Genomic DNA, 18,539 nt, shown 5'->3' with positions numbered 1-18,539 from the left:
TATAAATTCCATTGAAATCTAATTACAATTTTTGGAGTAATCTTTGATAACGCGTATTTACTTGACTATTTTTTGTCTACCTACGTTGTATTACTTGTCGAAGTAATTGAAGTCGGTTTTTTTAGTTTGCGACCAAACACAATTATTATTTCATTACGGAAACTGTGGGAAAAAAAGTCCATCAGACAGAACTCATACGCCGAGTTGCACGAAACAAAATTAAAAAAAACAGGGCCAAAGCCAAATACAAGTCCAATACAAGTTCATCTAATTGGGAAAGGTATAAGATAGCTCGTAATCGCTGCAACAGGGCATGTAGAGACGCACAACGACGCCATATTCATAAATCTGTACTCGAAGAAACAGACCCTGCTAAGGTATGGAAATTTTTAAAATCGCTTGGTGTTGGCAAAATCAAAGACACTGTACCTTTTAATTCTTTTGACCTCAATGGTCTTAATAATCATTTCACAAATTCGTGTACTATCGATGGTACCACCAAGTCAAATACTATTGCACACCTTTCAGCCATACAAACTCCATTTGAATTTTCGCCCTTTAATTTTTATCAATTATCCGAGTGTGGTGTTAAAGAGAACGTACTAGCAGTTTGTTCTAGCGCAGTGGGCTGTGACTCCGTTAGTCGTAAAATGATTATCCCTATCATTGATCACATCATTCCTATCATAACACACATATTTAACGAATCCTTCTCTTCCAGTACTTTTCCTTCCTGCTGGAAAAACGCTCTAGTAATTCCCTTACCCAAAAAACCTAATCCATCTGAGTTTTCCGAATTTCGCCATCTCCATCCTACCTTTCTTGTCCAAGGTTTTAGAGCGTCTTGTACATCAACAGCTAACATCATTCCTTTCCTCAAACAACCTCTTAAATCCTTTCCAATCCGGCTTTCGGAGGGGCCATAGCACGGTTACTGCTCTTGTCAAAATTTCTGACGACATTAGACATGCTATGGATAACCGAAGTCTTACAGTTTTGGCATTACTTGACTTCAGTAATGCCTTCAACACTGAGGATTTCGATATTTTGCTTTCTGTCTTGCGTTCCTTTAATATATCTCCACCGGTTATTGATTGGTTTCACAGTTACTTGTATGGGTGCCGGCAACGGTTGCGAGTTCAAGATACTTTCTCTGACTGGGCTAACGTCGTTGCCGGCGTCCCGCAAGGTGGCGTGTTGTCTCCTCTCTTGTTTTCTTTATTTATTAATTCAATCAGCAAAAACATTTCTTCTATCTACCACCTGTATGCAGACGATCTTCAAATTTATACCCATTCTAAGCTGGCTGACTTACCCTCAGGTATCAATCAACTCAATAATGACTTAAATAACATTTACAAATGGAGCAACTCGTTCGGTTTAAAAGTCAATCCTTCAAAGTCCCAGGTCATTATTGTGGGTAGTCCAAAGTTGATTAGTTGTATAGACTGGTCACTTATACCACCTGTAGTATTTAACAATACAACTCTGAACTACAGTAAGAATGTTAAGAATTTGGGAGTAACTCTAGATCAGTTTCTCTCCTGGTCACCTCAATTAACTGAACTTAGTAGAAAGATATTTGCAGCCGTCGGGTCACTTCGTCGTCTTCAGTTCTTTCTTCCTTTACCTACTAAAATTGCACTAGCCCAATCACTCCTTTTGCCGATTCTTGACTATGCAGATGCATGTTTCTTAGATCTTACAGAGGAGCAACTGAATAAGCTTGAGCGACTCCAGAATCTTTGTATAATGTATATATTTGGCCTTCGCAAATACGACCACGTCTCCGATTTCCGCAAGAAACTCAAGTGGCTCCCGATTCGTTTTCGCAGGAATACTCATGTACTTTCCCTACTTTACTGTGTACTTTTCAATCCTGATGCCCCTCAATATCTTAAAGAACGGTTCACGTATCTTTGCAATTCCCATGAACGTTCCCTTAGATCTAATTCCAATTTACTTCTAAAAGTTCCTTCCCATAAATCCTCCTTCTATTCTAATTCCTTCACTGCTAAAGCTGTCCGCCTTTGGAATTCTCTTTCGCTTTCAATAAGACGTGCTTCTACTCCAGCCTGTTTTAAGCAACGTCTAAAGAAGTACTATATGTCCCTTAACATACAATAATATTCAGAATTTTAACATGCATATTTTATATTATCAATATATATTTTACAATTATACACGTATATTAATACTATTTTGATTATTTATGCATGGATATTTGTACTTGTATGTGTATGTGAATGAATTAAGGAATCTATTATACACTATTTTTTTATTCATCCTTAAGGATATTGTACACTTCCTATCCGTCACTACTATATCATGTCCTGTGCCCAAAGGTTATCTGGAAGAAATCGCTCTTCAGCGATAAGATCGCCTTTGTACATCTTTTTGTTGTAATTACTACTGTTTGTTTATATTTTGGTGTACAATAAAGAATATATTATTATTATTATTAAAATTTAAGTAGAGATTAAACTAATTTAATCACTAGAATTTCATACAATTCTTGCGATCAAATTAGTTTAATCACTACTTAAATTTTAATTTCTTTTTGTGCAACTCGGCGTTAGTGCCGAGGTTGTGGTACAAACAAAAATCAACCACCTTTTATCTCACTTATCGTTATCAACAATTAAATTTAATTCAATAGCTTACTGAAAAGCCCCTTACTAGCTTAGGTACAAATGAATACTATTTTTTCATATATTTTTTGCGCTATTGTCCTTCTATATTTAATTCATTTACAAAAAACTATATACATGGAAAAATTTTGGACCATATTATCCATTGATATACATTCAGCCTGTAACATTACACTGCTGGGTATATGCCTCTTTCTCCATGTAGGAGAAGGATTAGAGCTTAGTTCACCACGCTGCTCTACTGCAGGTTGGCGCATATGTTAGCTACTATGAGGACCTGGCGGAGCAGCCGTATGGCACACGCGTAACGGCTGCCTTGCGCCCGGTCCTTGAGCGGTGGATGCGCCGTAAGCGCAAACCCCTCACCTTCCGTCTGACGCAGGTTCTTTTTTTTTTTTTTTTTATGTCACTAGGTAGGCAAACAAGCGTACGGCTCACCTAATGGTAAGCGATTACCGTAGCTTATAGACACCTGCAACACCAGAATCATCGCAAGCGCGTTGCCGACCAATCCCCAATCCCCCCCCCCCCCCAGGAGCTCTGGTCACCTTACTCACCAACAGGAACACAATACTGCTTGAAAACACCCACAACACACCCAAACTACCCCAGTCGGACTGCTCCGGTTTTTTTTTTTTTTTTTTGAACAGGAAATTCTTGCTGTGCCCTACCTCAGTTAATTATTATTAAAAAACTACAACTTTAAGATATATGTACAAATAGAAATAACTCATAAATATAGTAAAATTTGCTTGTAACCAATAATAAGGAATCAAAAGCTCTTAACTATCCGATAGAGTCATCCTTCAAAGTGCATAATTCACGACTTTTGAAACAGACCCTTATACTCTTAAATTAAAGATTTTCAATGGTACATAATAAAAGACTATGGTGGTTTAACTATTAATGCTACGTAGAATGGTGAAATGGAATAAGTCAACTTCAATTTGACAATTTGTCAAGTCAATGACGTTGTCAATTGTCATTCAGAATTCTGATAGTGGCAGAAAACAAAACAACAAAATGTAAATTATAAAAGGATCGTAATTTAATATTGAATTGTATTATACCGAATGTTGTAAATATATATTTTTCTTAACATCAATATTTATCAATTGTGAGGATACCGCTGCTTGTTGCATTAATTTCATAACCGTAAAAGTTACGAAAACTGCTTGCAATGGAAGAAGGAAACTCAATAATTTACGGACTTGAACATCAGGTGTTTATTTATATTTCTATTAACATGACTATTAAATTTTACAAGGCTACCTCCTATAATAAACAAACAAACAAACAAACGTTTCACACTCAACGGCCCTAACTAGGAAACAGAAATTGTAAAAATAAATAATTATTTGAAGTAAACAAAGCAAGTAAAGGTAATCTTGTATCAATCCTATCCCTCACACATTACATCCCGCAAGGACTTTGTTATCGTTGCAAGTTGCACCGTGTAAATCGTTATAAAAACAGCATTGAGTGCTAATGATCAATTTCAGACTAGAGCCTTATCTCCTCAATATGGAGAGAGCGACGCAATTAGATTCCTGATCGGCACACAAAGCTTGAAGCCGAACACGAACCAAGTGCATGTTGTTGAACTCGAGGAAGATACAGGAGCCTTACATACAAAAGTAAGTTTATTTATTGTTTTACTAAATAATCTTCCATGCTTGGTAAAAGGCAGTAAACATTGTATACTTCAGTACATTTGTTGTACTGCTTCTTTAAGTTTTGACATACATTTATTCCAAGAGCCTGTTTCACCAGTTGTGAATAATGCTATTTGAAAGATGATACAAATCATGGTCTTATATACAGGTCAGGAAACTAAGCCGAATTTTAATGGTAAGAGATTTGTACGATAATGTCATAACTTTTCGTTCACGTCAACGCCCCTGTACGTCACTGCTATGTGTGCGGTCACGTGGTGCGGTGAACACCGTGCAGTGTGCACGCCGTTTGAGTGACGCTTCATTGTAATTTGTAATATTTTAAAACATAAATGCGTGACGTGTGATGGAAAAAGAGACAGAATGCTATTCTAGCTTTGTTGCACAGCCACCAAACAATCGTCATGCCTCTGGCAGTTGTAAACAATTAAGCCGATGTACCCACGACTGTAGTTGCCCCGACCTAAATAAAATAAAAAATACCATTTATTTAGTTCAAACTCAAAACTTTGTACTCAATTTTCATAGATATACATTTTTAAAATTTACTGCCTTTTAGCTAAACATGGCAATATAAATAATGGTTGATGCAATATTTTTAATTATTTTGTTGCTTGTTCAGGTATTTAAACATGATATTGGAGAAATCTGGCATCTCCGCTGCTCTCCGCACGACACAGCTACGTTAATGACCACACACAATGCGTATGATCCAGACACTTCTCAATGTACAATGGGTGTGTCAATATTTAAACTACCAACGACTGAGGTGATTTTAAATTTCAATTAAAAGTAACATAACTGATGATAAGGTAGCTTTGGCTAATCTGTAAAATTAAATTTATTTCAATTTGAGGTTTCATTTGCAAAGAAATTTAGCTTTTTTGATGTAACAGTAGTAGCTAAAGACAAACATTTAAAAAAAATTAAAAGAGTAAGATGAGTTTCTTGCGTATTCTTCTAAGCAGAATTTACGTTCAGTATCGGTTGTAGGTTCACATTAATATAATTAATTAATTAATGCCTAGTATAATTATATACCTAGTATAATATATTACGTACTGTGTGGCTACGGTACTAAAGAATACAGCCACCCCCTCTCTTCCCGTGGGTGTTGTAAGAGGCGACTAAGGGATAACACAGTTCCACTACCACTTTGGAACTTAAAAACCGACCGGTGGCGGGATAACCATCTAACTGCTGGCTCTGAAATACACAGGCCGAAGACGGGCTGCAGCGTCTTCGGTACGACAAAGCCAGCCCTGCGGTCACCAACCCGCCTGCCCAGCGTGGTGACTATGGGCAAAACACATGAGCTCACGTTATTTTTGGCGTAAACTTGTGGAGGCCTATGTCCAGCAGTGGACTGTATAGACTGTAATGATGATAATTATATTTTGTAAAACACTGATTTGTGAATGCTTTGAAGCCTAGATGCTAGAAGAAGAAATATTTATATTGAAGGTAATTCCAAAAGATATGGATGACCTCAGTGCAATACAGGGCAGAAATGCAGAGGATATGGAACTCTTGAAAACTATAACACCAGAGGTAAGATATTTGCTATATAACAAACTAGAACTAAAATCTCTTACATATTTTTATTAATAAAACTAATATCTATCATATATCAGAGGCTAAGTTTAAGTTCACTTTTCCGCCAATTCCATGTATGACAACTTCGTTTGTTATAATAGGCTTAGTTTGAATTAGATAAAAACATAAATTATTTTTAAGGAGCTAGCATTGTATTAGAATTGACTTAATATTAATGAGATGGATCCAATCCTTCATAGCGCCAGTTTTTATTTGTAGATAATTTTAATTATGGAGATGGCCACTTGAAAATCATACCTTCAATTATGTTACCAGTGTTTATTTATCTAATATTGTGATTGTGATTCTATGATTGTCTGTGATGTCAGCACTGGCAGCTTAGATAAAAAAAAATTTTTTTCAGAAACCAGAAGAAGAGATACGCTGCGCCGAATGGCATTCAACGGATTCTAATCGTATAGGCATAGTTTTAGATAACTATGTCAGTATTCGTGATGTTAACACGGGGTCTCAGGTGATCAGTGTCGCCCCAGAGGGTCGCGCTAGGCTCAAGTTTACTGGGGGCAAATGGAGCCCACAGGGACATTGTCAAGTAAGAAATTATTTATTACTCATTAGAATAGTGGAACGCGTATTGTTAATGCTGGGGCACAAAAATATAATCGCCCTAGCGAGATGAATCTAATTAAAGTTTACTGGCAGCAAGTGGAGCCCACAGGGCGTTGTCGAGTAAGAAAGTATTTATTACTCTTCAGGATAGTAGAACGTATATAGTTAATGCAAGGGCACAAAGAAATAGAGTTGCCCCAGCGAAATAAACCTGGTTCAAGTTTACTGGGGGCAAGTGGTGTCCGCAGGGCGTATTAAGAAATTATTTATTACTAATGAAAATAGTAGAACGCGTATAGTTAATGGGGCACAAAGAAATAGAGTTGCCCTAACAGGGTTCAACTGGTTCAACTTTACTATTGGCAAGTAGATTCCGTAGGTTAATTTATTAATTATTTATGGTTAATATTTCTTTTGCAGTTTGCAGTATTACAAGATACACATATAAAGTGCTTTGACACAAGAACAGACTGTGTCAAATCTTCTTGGAACATAGACAACGCGCACCGACAGCTAGCAAGAGATATTGACTTCAATCCTAACAGGTAAGTAGACTGGTCGGTTGGCTATGATATTCATCATTATCATCATCATTTCAGCCTATCGCAGTCCACTGCTGGACATAGGCCTCCATAAGTTCGTGCCAAAAATGACATGAACTCGTGTGTTTTGCCAATTGTGGTTATGATATTGATTTGCTTATATTATTTATGATTTTACAGACCTATGAACGAGGAATAACTTTACCACATATTATTTTGCTATATCCCAATGGGATTACAGCGTTTTCGTGATAGCTCCCAGACAGCTTGACAATTACCGTTACATTTCAACGAATTCACACAAAACCTTAGACTCAAACCTTCCTCACGAATATCTATCTATTAGCGAAAGCTGCATGGATAACCGTTCCTTCGTTGTGTTATGTTTATCGCGGACTGACATACAGACAAACACGTAGGTGGTTCTCCCCTCCTCTCTTATGACCGTAATGTAATTAATGAACGCTCCCTAAGCGGATATTGTATGTCTACTTACATACTAACTTGTGACTTTAAAATAATAAATAAAATTAAAAAGTACTGTATTTCTTGCACATTTAAGATAAAAATACATTTTTCAGAATGGATCTCAACTATTACATATTAATAAACTTCATTGCCTTTTACAAACTTAAAAACTTATTCTTTTTTTTAAAATAAAAATAAAATAAAATCAAAAATAATTTTTAAAGGTAAAAATGATGTTTTATTTTTCTGTAGACAGTTCCACTTGGCGAGTGCGGGCGACGACGCCGCGTTGAACATTTGGGATTATAGGAACAGCAAGCAACCGATATTCAGCAGAACTGATCACTCGCATTGGTATGTTATTATGCTATCTCTATCCTACGGTTTACCCCTAAGTAAGTCCTAATATTTTTATCTAGGTCTTTCTGCCATTGTATGGTATTTAAACATCAAGTTTTCATCAATGCTTCAGTAGTTGTGTAAAAGAGTTGACAAAATCTAATCGATTGTTTCGTATAATATTTTATACTTGACTAGCCCGTTGGGGCAGTTTGTAGTGACCCTGCTTTCTGCTCCGAGGGTTTTGGGTTCGATTCCCACCCCGAGTCTGGGTGTAATATAAATATTTATTTATATATTTATATATGTATTATTTATAAGTATGTTTATCGAAAAAAAAATATGTAGCTATATACCAGTCGGCTGTTACCTTATAACACAAGCATTAAGTTGCTTACTTTAGGAACAGACGACCGTGTGTGTATTGTGTAGATATTTATTTATTTATATATACTGGTAGTCTGTCACACAGATTTATATTACCAATAGCGTCAAGCGAAGTTCTGGTCCTCTTCCTTAGGAACACAGGTTGATAATTTTGATAGAGATATTTTATATTTTATCGTGTAATTTTGTAAAATACATATTATTATAATTTTCTGACTGTGATATTCCGTCTCATTCGGAAAGTGCCTTTTCCTTATTAAAGGTACTTTCCCAGTCGATTTGCTCCAAATTTTAAGCAAGATATTGGAATTTGGCAGGATTTCAATAAAAGTCACGTTAGATTTCTGATAGAATGCGATTTATAATTTTACACAACCAGCGCTTGACACATAACGAAAGGAAAAGAAAGGGCGCCACCCGTGTCAGGAAACGGAAACAAATGCTTACATTTATGATGACAATTTTAAGATAACACATTTATAAAGACAGTTACGGTCCATCTTTCAAATTTACATTTATTCAATACAAGATGTTTTCCGACGTACCCTAAAATTGTACAATATATTTTTATTGTAATAAACAGGATATGGACTGTGAGATACAACACTTATCACGAGCAACTCCTACTGACCGGGAGCTCTGACGCTAGAGCCCTATTGACGGCAGCGGCTAGTATATGCGACTTAGATGATGAAGGAAAGCGTTTGAGCCAAGTGTATGTATCTATTTTTATTTTATAGACTTAGTCTTCTCGAGTGGTTTCATCCATATCACATTTGACTATGGTTTCGACGATAGTTGTCAGCTTTAAATGTTCAATAGATATTGACTAGTTTTGTCAATTTCAATTTAATGATGTTTTGTTAGTATAAAGATGTGCTTTACGGGTTCTTGATAAATGTTTAAATATATCTGACGTACAAGGATCCACAACCACCTTGGAACTTAAGAAGCCGACCGATGGCGGGATAACCATCCAACTGCTGGCTTTGAAATACACAGGCCGAAGACGGGCAGCAGCGTCTTCGGTGCGACAAAGCCAGTATTGCGGTCACCAACCCGCCTGCCCAGCGTGGTGACTATGGGCAAAACACATGAGTTCACGTTATTTTTGGCGTAAACCTGTGGAGGCCTATGTCCAGCAGTGGACTGTATAGGCTGTAATGATGATGATGATCTGACGTATAAGAGTATCCAATGATAGATGTTTCTGATACGATATTCGCGACCTATCAATCCAAAAGTTGATGTTTAATAGTTAAAGCGGAAGCGGGTCCTGGTGCTAATTAAAATATAGTGAAAAAAATTGTGTGGGACCAATTTTGTTGGCCTCCCCCCCCCCCCCCTCCGCTAGTCAGTACAGTCCAGCTCACGGCCGTAGGCTGGAGGACGGCGTGCTGCAGTCGTACGAGCAGCACGAGGACTCGGTGTACTGCGCGGAGTGGAGCGCGGAGCCCTGGACCTTCGCCTCGCTGAGCTACGACGCGCGCCTCGTGCTGTCGCGGGTCCCGCGGCACTTCAAGTACAAGATCCTGCTCTGAGCTGGCGGCTAATAAATTATTATCGTGTATTCGGTGCTTTTCATTTCTATCCCTAACTAGTTGACCGTTCCTGCCGCCATGTTTCTTTGGCAAATATAGCGTTTTTTTTTTTCTTTGATATTTTGTATTACTCTTGTCCTGACGAAATTGCAGAGGATTATTCGATTAATAATTGTGTTTTATGTGTTAATGAAGTGTCAAATATTAAAAAAATAATAATAATTTGCTCGCAAACGAAAAAAAAACATATTTGAATTACATTACTTTATAGTAATACAACGTACTACCCTTAGTAATACAACGTAGGTAATAGAAAAAAATAACTCAAGCAACTATGCATTATTAAAGAAAACTCAAAAAACCCTCCTCCTTTTTGATGTCAGTTAAAAAGGATATAATATTAGAAAAAAAAATATTAAAATATTGTTCACCGTGTTGTGGAGTACATAAAGAGTTATTTCTAATAGTTGTAAATGTTTCCATATATTTATCTTTTACTTGAATCATTGATTCATTTTTATAGATGACATCATAGTATTTATAAGGATAAAATCACCAACATTTTTATACATACACTGTAACTTAATTAAGTTATAGTACACCGTACTGTGTGGCTACGGTACTAAAGAATATAGCTACCCCCTCTCTTCCCGTGGGTGTCGTAAGAGGCGACTAAGGGATAACACAGTTCCGCTACCACCTTGGAACTTAAAAAGCCGACCGGTGGCGGGATAACCATCCAACTGCTGGCTTTAAAACACACAAGCCGAAAACGGGCAGCAGCGTCTTCGGTGCGACAAAGCCAGCCCTGCGGTCACCAACCCGCCTGCCCATCGTGGTGACTATGGGCAACACACGCGAGTTCACGTAATTTTTGGCGTAACTTGTGGAGACCTATGTCCAGCAATGGACTGTATAGGCTGTAATGATGATGATAATGATGATTGGTACAGCCTGTGAGAAACATTTACTAAATCAAAAATATATTTATTCAAATAGGCTTCAAAACCTTCAAAGGAATTTTTTTAATTATTTTTAAAAGTGAAGCTACCACCGGTTCGGAATGCAGGTTCTTCAGAGAAAACCAGTCAGTTGCCTTTTTTTAAAAATATTTAATTATTTTTTTGTGCAAAAATCTTGCATGAAATACAGTGACACTAAGTCCACACATATTTTCCAAACACTTCAAGAAAACTTAAAAACAGGTTTTCAATTTATTATAAAATTAAATTACAATGTCGACCAATGCGTCCTGCCTGTGTTAACATACGAAGCCAAGACGTGGACACTGACGAAGGGACTGGTCCGCAAAATTAAAGTCGATCAACGTGCAATGGAATGGGCTATGATGATGAATGAAACTATCCGCGAGAGAACGAAAGTAACCGACATAGCCGAGTATCGCAGGACCGACGGTCGTTAGAGCAGACGGGTCCTGGAGTGGAGACCGCGTCTTGGTAAACGCAGTGTGGGACGTCCTCCGACCCGTTGGACTGACGATCTACGTAAGATTGCCGGTGTAGGCTTGATGAGGATTGCGGAAGACCGGGATGTCTGGCGCGAACTTGGGGAGGCCTATATCCAGCAGTGGACTGCAATAGGCTGAACTGACTGACTGAAATTACATATGTAATTGACTATCTATATTCTAATCTTTAATTGTTATATACAAATCTTTTCGAGTAATCAGTTACAGCCATGGATTGTACCTGTTGCGCTGGCGGTTGCGGGTTCGATCCCCGCACATGACAAACATTTGTATTGGCCATACAGGTGTTTGCCGTGGTCTGGGTGTTTGAGCAGTCCTTGTGGGTCTCCCCACCGTGCCTCGGAGAGCACGTTAAGCCGTCGGTCCCGGTTGTTATCATGTACACCTGATAGCGATCGTTACTCATAGTAGAAAATATATTCGCCAACCCGCATTGGAGCAGCGTGGTGGATTAAGCTCTGATCCTTCTCCTAGAGGAAAGAGGCCTATGCCCAGTAGTGGGATATTACAGGCTAAAGCGTAAATCTACCACCGATTAGCACTTTTGGAATCCTTGATGGTACCTTTTTACTTTTTGAAATCAATTTTAAACAGTTGCTTGATCGAATTAAATATAGATATTCCGAGGTTTAGTAATTGTTATAGTCGCGTGCGACGGCGAGCTGAGCGTGATGCTGTGGGGCGGCATCATCGAACCCGTCGACTGCTCCGACTGGGCCTCGCCACTGGTGCCGGTGAGCAAGGCTGATGTTCCTTAAGAATTTGCGCTGATTATAAGGCAACGGTTAACCCGAATTTACTGATCGACCGCTTTCTTTTACCCAGAATTGAAGACGTCTTAGATTAAGCGGGTCGGCTTATTTTTCAAAAATTGACCTATCACAGGCGTATAATCAAATAGAGCGCGATGAATCGAAGGAGTATACAGTTATAAGCACACATAGGGGGTTATTCAAGTACAATAGATTAGTTATGGCTTAGCATCGAGTCCAGGCATTTTCCAAAGAATTGTGTGTTCACTTTTAGGCAACATACCTAACGTAGAAATTTTCCTAGATGACGTGAAAATGGGGGGGGGTAAAAATAGAGTTGCACATATAAAAGCATTGGAAACAGTTATTGATCGGCTATATAAAAATGGTTTGAAACTTAAAGCTATAATAAGTGAGAATCTAGATTCAAGTGATTATAGAATTGGTTTGAGGCTTGAATAAATTATCTACAATTGTTATCGAGTAATTAGTATTATTTTCCACAATACAGGTGCGCAATTTACACAGCTCGCTCCGAGGCTCGAGAAAGCCTCGCCGTGTCGGCGTCTCTACGTCAGCATAGAGCGCAGCATGGCACTGTACGGTGCCCTACGGTATTGTGCGTTACGAGCGATCTGCCCTGGGTACTCCAAGCGGAGATGCTCGCGAGAGTGCACGCGGCGAGATTGAGCCTCAGAGCTAGAGGACAAGTCGAGAGTGCGGACCGAGCGACGGACATCAGGGCTCAAGCTCAGAAGGCCCTGATGAACAAGTGCGAGGAGAGTCTGGGGTCTCCGGCGGTGGGCTCAGCGACGGTGGACGCTATACGTCCCCACCTAAGTCGCTGGGTCCAAAAGCGGCACGGGGTGCTGACCGTCCACCTGACGCAAAAATTTCCGTCCATGGGTCGTCGTCGGGTGTGGCAGAGAGCGGGATCCCCCCGGTGACCGAGGCGGAGCTCTGTGCAGCCGTCAGTGCCGCTGTTAGCAGAAGGAGAAGATATATATATAAATAGCGCTATCGTTATAAACAGCGCTATCGTTATAACCAGGCATCGTTATAAAAGCGCATCGTTATAACGAATAGCGCATCGTTATAAATAGCGCATCGTTATAAATAGCGCTATCGTTATAAATAGCGCATCGTTATAACGAATAGCGAATCGTTATAAATAGCGCTATCGTTATAAATAGCGCATCGTTATAAATAGCGCTTCGTTATAAATAGCGCATCGTTATAACGAATAGCGCATCGTTATAGATAGCGCTTCGTTATAAATAGCGCCTCGTTATAAATAGTGCATCGTTATAAATAGCGCCTCGTTATAAATAGTGCATCGTTATAACGAATAGCGCATCGTTATAAATAGCGCTATCGTTATAAATAGCGCATCGTTATAAATAGCGCATCGTTATAACGAATAGCGCATCGTTATAAATAGTGCATCGTTATAACGAATAGCGCATCGTTATAAATAGCGCATCGTTATAAATAGCGCATCGCTATAACGAATAGCGCATCGTTATAAATAGCGCTTCGTTATAAATAGCGCATCGTTATAACGAATAGCGCATCGTTATAAATAGCGCCTCGTTATAAATAGTGCATCGTTATAAATAGCGCCTCGTTATAAATAGTGCATCGTTATAACGAATAGCGCATCGTTATAAATAGCGCTATCGTTATAAATAGCGCATCGTTATAAATAGCGCATCGTTATAACGAATAGCGCATCGTTATAAATAGCGCATCGTTATAAATAGCGCATCGTTATAAATAGCGCTATCGTTATAAATAGTGCATCGTTATAACGAATAGCGCATCGTTATAAATAGCGCATCGTTATAAATAGCGCATCGTTATAAATAGCGCATCGTTATAACGAATAGCGCATCGTTATAAATAGCGCTTCGTTATAAATAGCGCATCGTTATTAATAGCGCATCGTTATAACGAATAGCGCATCGTTATAAATAGCGCTTCGTTATAAATAGCGCATCGTTATAAATAGCGCATCGTTATAAATAGCCAATCGTTATAAATAGCGCATCGTTATAGATAGCGCTATCGTTATTTTCACGGCCTCAGGTAGTAATTTATTAAAGTAGGTAGGGTAAGGTTAGTAATTTATTTATCAAATCCCGTGTCCATGTCAATTGCGACGCCATTTTTATTAGATACTTTTTTAAGCGCACAGATTTTTTTAACCTTCCACCTTTTTACAATCAGCCCTTCAGCTTTAATTAAATCTGTTGAACTTTTTCTTGGACTTTTCGGAATCAGCACATCCTACAATGTGCTATCCCTCAAATTATTTTATATTCATATTTTATATTCATTTAACTTCAAATGGAAGCTATTCTTGATCTCTTAAGTCGAAATATACTATTATCAGTATCCATTAGAGTTCTAGCCAGTTGGTTTTCGTGCCGGTCTAATTTATATTTGTACGCTTTACAGGAAATATCAATCTCCTCCTTGATTGTGGGTATTTCCAAGTATCTGTGTATTTCTTTATTTTGGGTAAACCAGGGAGCATTACTTAAAGTTTTGAAGGCTTTGTTTTGAAACCGTTGAAGAATATCAATATTGGAGTTGCTGGCCGATCCTCATAGTTCAATTCCATACATCCATACTGGTTTTATAATACATTTATGGATCAACAGTTTGTTTTCTAAACTGAGTGAAGACTGTCTTCCAATTAGCCAGTACAGGTTTTGTAGCTTAAAGTTTGCCTGATCTCTTTTGGCCTTTATGTGGTGCTTCCAGGTAAGCCTCTTGTCAAGGTGCGTCCCTAGGTATTTGACTGTAGTATTCTGAGATAGGACAGTTCGATCAAGTGTCACTGGTGGACAGTCACCTCTTTTTCATGTAAAAGTAACGTGGGTAGATTTTGCAGCACTTGCTTTAATTCTCCATCTCCTCAACCATGATCCAACCTTTTCTAGGTGCCTTTGGAGGATTTCCGATGCTATGCAGGGATCCCTATAGCAAGATAGTACTGCCGTGGCATCTGCGTAGGTAGCAGTTAAAACGTTATTGGAAGTGGGTAAGTCGGCAGTAAAAACTGTGTACAATACTGGACCGAGTAACCGATCCAAACTAGTGTTCTGGTATAATATTTTGCTCCTCGAGTATCGAATGGAGCCTTAACTAACTTATATGTATGTATGGTATGGAACGCATATTTGAGTGCTGTGTGCTCGCAATATGGCGGCATGATTAAAAACATGCAGTTGTGGAGGTTGTGAGTATTAAACATTTCGCTTCGGTTAGAGTAATATTTAGTTCAACGTGGACTCCCGTGACTTTTTCTTTGCGTTTTCAACAAAACGAATGAGAGATATTAACTTATTAACGGAAAGTTCATCAAGTTCTGATGAAATCCGCAATTTGACATTAACAGTTGTTTTTTCAAATTCCCGGCGCGTTTTGATCTAAGCCAACTCTGACCTATATTTTGTGAGCGAAGTGGGTGCGATGTGGTCGTGAACAGTGACGTCCACTGTCCCGTATTTGTACGATAATTTAAAGGAACGACTTTTTTTAAAAGTCGTATCGATACTTTAAAAAGTGCTTTTTAGTTTCTGCTGTGTGGCTACGGTAGTAAAGAATATAGCCAACCCCTCTCTTCCCAAGGTTGTCGCAAGAGGTGACTAAGGGATAATACAGTTCCACTAGCACCTTGGAACTTATAAAGCCGACCGATGGCGGGATATCCATCCAACAGTTGGATTCCAACTGCTGACTTTGAAATACATAGGCCGAAGACGAGCAGCAGCGTCTTTGATGCGACAAAGCCAGCCCTGCAGTCACCAACCCGCCTGTCCAGCGTGGTGACTATGGGCGAAACACATAAGTTCGCGCCATTTTTGGCTCGAACTTGTGTAGGCCTATGTCCAGCAGTCGACTGCGATAGGCTGCAGTGATGATGATGATGACTTTTAAAAGTACATTTTTTTTCTCGATACTACTCATAAGTATATTATCGATACTTAGTATTCAATTGTCCGTGTCCCTAGACATTTTTTTTTCCAAAAATGTACATACAAATAATACATACCTATATGTATCTGTACAAATAAATAAAATTGGAATGTCTGTTTGTAATATTAAAACAACTGCTTTTTTAAACACATATTAATGTATACAAGGTTTATATACCAAAATACCATTTTTAAACGGTTTTATTTAGCTCACCCCGTTTGCTTTATTTTTTATTCTTGGGTCAAATTTAGTAATTCAAATTTTACCCTCTTCCTGTCAACCGATTAATCTGAAATTTTGTATACACTTTGGATTTTGGTGACAATACAATTATGTTTATTCATTATCATTATAAATTCAAGATGGCCGCCGCTACAAAATGGCGGATAATTTATGTTTTATTAATCCCATCAATATGGGTATCAAATGAAAGGGCTCAACAAGCAGAATACAATATACTATAAAAAATTGAAATCCAAGATGGCGGCCGCTACAAAATGGCGGATAACGTAGGTTTTATCAATCCCATCAATATGGGTATCAAATGAAAGGGCTCAACAAGCAGAATACAATATACTATAAAAAATTGAAATACAAGATGACGGCCGCTACAAAATGGCGGATAACGTAGGTTTTATCGATCCCATCAATATGGGTATCAAATGAAAGTGCTCAACAAGTAGAATACAATTTACTATGCAAAATTGAAATCTAAGCTGGCCGCCGCTACCAAATGTCTGATAACATTTTTTTATCAATCCCACCAATATGGGTATCAAATAAAAGGGCTTGACAAGAAGAATACAGTGCACTATACAACCTCAATATTTAAGATGGGCCTTGCAATAATGAAGCACTAAATGAATTAAACAGAATGCGAAATAAAAACTAAAAACTAGAAAATAAAAATAGGTAAAAAAACTTTTTAAGTTAAACGGTTTTATGTTAAACATACATTGCAATGTTTAAGATAAATGTACTAAAAACCAAAAAATAATAAAATAGATACAGTCGTGGGAATTATAAACATATGCATAGACTAGACTAAAATAAAACCGTGGGGCACGTCAATTGTCTACAAATTATCGACTTAATGTGCGATAGAAGAATCGTTTAATTCGTCGTTAAAATAGGCAGTTGGCCCGCAGACGGTGAGGAAATTACTTACTATTTTCTTGCTCATGGAAATTCCAATAGTTATACACTCCATGTAAATAAAAGAGATGTTTCAACTAGTTTATCGTTGGACATTCACACTGCTAGCTGGCGAGGAATCGTTTCACTGCTCGTAGTTTGTCTTTAATCGACAAAACATATGATAAAAGTACTACTCGCTCACCACTATGAAACCCTAAAACTCGCTTATAATCGAGCTTGCTAGCTTGTTTCCACATTCTAGCCCTACTTATCACACGTCCATCGTTGTCGGTTGAACAACTGCCTAATTATAGTGTAACATTACAAAACAAACATTTTAATCAACGATTGTAGACAATTGACGTGCCCCACGGTTTTATTTTAGTCTAGTCTATGCATATGTTTATAATTCCCACGACTGTATCTATTTTATTATTTTTTGGTTTTTAGTACATTTATCTTAAACATTGCAATGTATGTTTAACATAAAACCGTTTAACTTAAAAAGTTTTTTTACCTATTTTTATTTTTAATTTTTGTCTCTGTCTGTTTGTTCCAGCTAATCCCTGAAACGTCTGGACTGATTTTGACGGGACTTTTACTGGCAGATAGCTGTTGTAATAAGAAGTAACATAGGCAACGTTTATTTTAGAAATTTATTTTGTAACTGTGTGAACTGAAAAATAATTATTTTTAACTTTCATGTGGACGAAGTAGCAGGCACAGCTGTTACTAAATAAATATATATATATTACAGACTTAGTTTGGGAATTGAACCCACAACCCCCAGAGCAGAAGCAGCGTCACTACAAACTGCGCCAACGGGCTAGTCAATTAATTCAATGATAAATGAAACTTGAACATTGTTTGCTATTTTATAAATAAAGAATACTATTAAACGAGCAATTCTTGTATATATATATATATATATATATAATCTGAATCTCGGAAACGGCTCCAACGATTTCCATAAAATTTAGTATATAGGAGGTTTCGGGGAAGATAAATCCATCTAACTAGGATTCATTTTTAGAAAATGACGTTTTATCCCTGTTTTTAGGGAGTGAAAAAATAGCTACAATATCGTTAGAATACGAAGGTAAATTTCGCAACTGTCATTAAAGTTGTAATAGCTCGGTGGGAAATCGGCCGGTCGGGATCAACCGAGGAGATCATGGTTCAAATCCCAATGTTCCTGATCAATTATTTTTTTCCTTTTTTTTAATTGCACTCGTTATTTTAAAAAAAATATTATTCATATTTTATAAATATGTAATTCGAATTTAAATATGAATTCCAAAAAACACGATTTACTAAAAATACCGAGCTAGGCTCGGTCACCCAGGTACTAAAGAATTAATTGTATAAGGTACAATACAAGAAACTTATAAATGAAACAGTAAC

At 37.8% G+C, this 18,539-nt stretch overlaps 1 protein-coding gene across 1 annotated transcript; it reads left to right on the top strand.

Moving 5' to 3' along the window:
- The first annotated feature begins 3,779 nt into the window (after positions 1-3,779).
- Positions 3,780-9,799, top strand: LOC123665454 (EARP and GARP complex-interacting protein 1). The gene is made up of 9 exons (XM_045599758.1): positions 3,780-3,873; positions 4,154-4,288; positions 4,950-5,096; positions 5,792-5,878; positions 6,288-6,476; positions 6,914-7,038; positions 7,756-7,857; positions 8,813-8,944; positions 9,611-9,799. The coding sequence occupies exons 1-9, from the start codon at positions 3,832-3,834 to the stop codon at positions 9,768-9,770; spliced, it is 1,119 nt and encodes a 372-aa protein (XP_045455714.1). The 5' UTR covers positions 3,780-3,831; the 3' UTR covers positions 9,771-9,799.
- Positions 9,800-18,539: the final 8,740 nt, after the last annotated feature.

This window comes from Melitaea cinxia, chromosome 24, assembly GCF_905220565.1.
Source record: "Melitaea cinxia chromosome 24, ilMelCinx1.1, whole genome shotgun sequence".
NCBI classification, from domain to species: domain Eukaryota; kingdom Metazoa; phylum Arthropoda; class Insecta; order Lepidoptera; family Nymphalidae; genus Melitaea; species Melitaea cinxia.
This window is presented reverse-complemented; position numbering and strand designations above follow the sequence as displayed.

What these genes read in the sequence shown, in the direction of transcription:
- LOC123665454 (XM_045599758.1), top strand. Translation starts at nt 3,832, where the DNA reads ATGGAAGAAGGAAACTCAATAATTTACGGACTTGAACATCAG. An exon ending in TGAAAACTATAACACCAGAG is followed by an intron (nt 5,879 to 6,287) that starts GTAAGATATTTG and finishes AATTTTTTTCAG; the next exon opens with AAACCAGAAGAAGAGATACG. An exon ending in GGAAAGCGTTTGAGCCAAGT is followed by an intron (nt 8,945 to 9,610) that starts GTATGTATCTAT and finishes TCACGGCCGTAG; the next exon opens with GCTGGAGGACGGCGTGCTGC.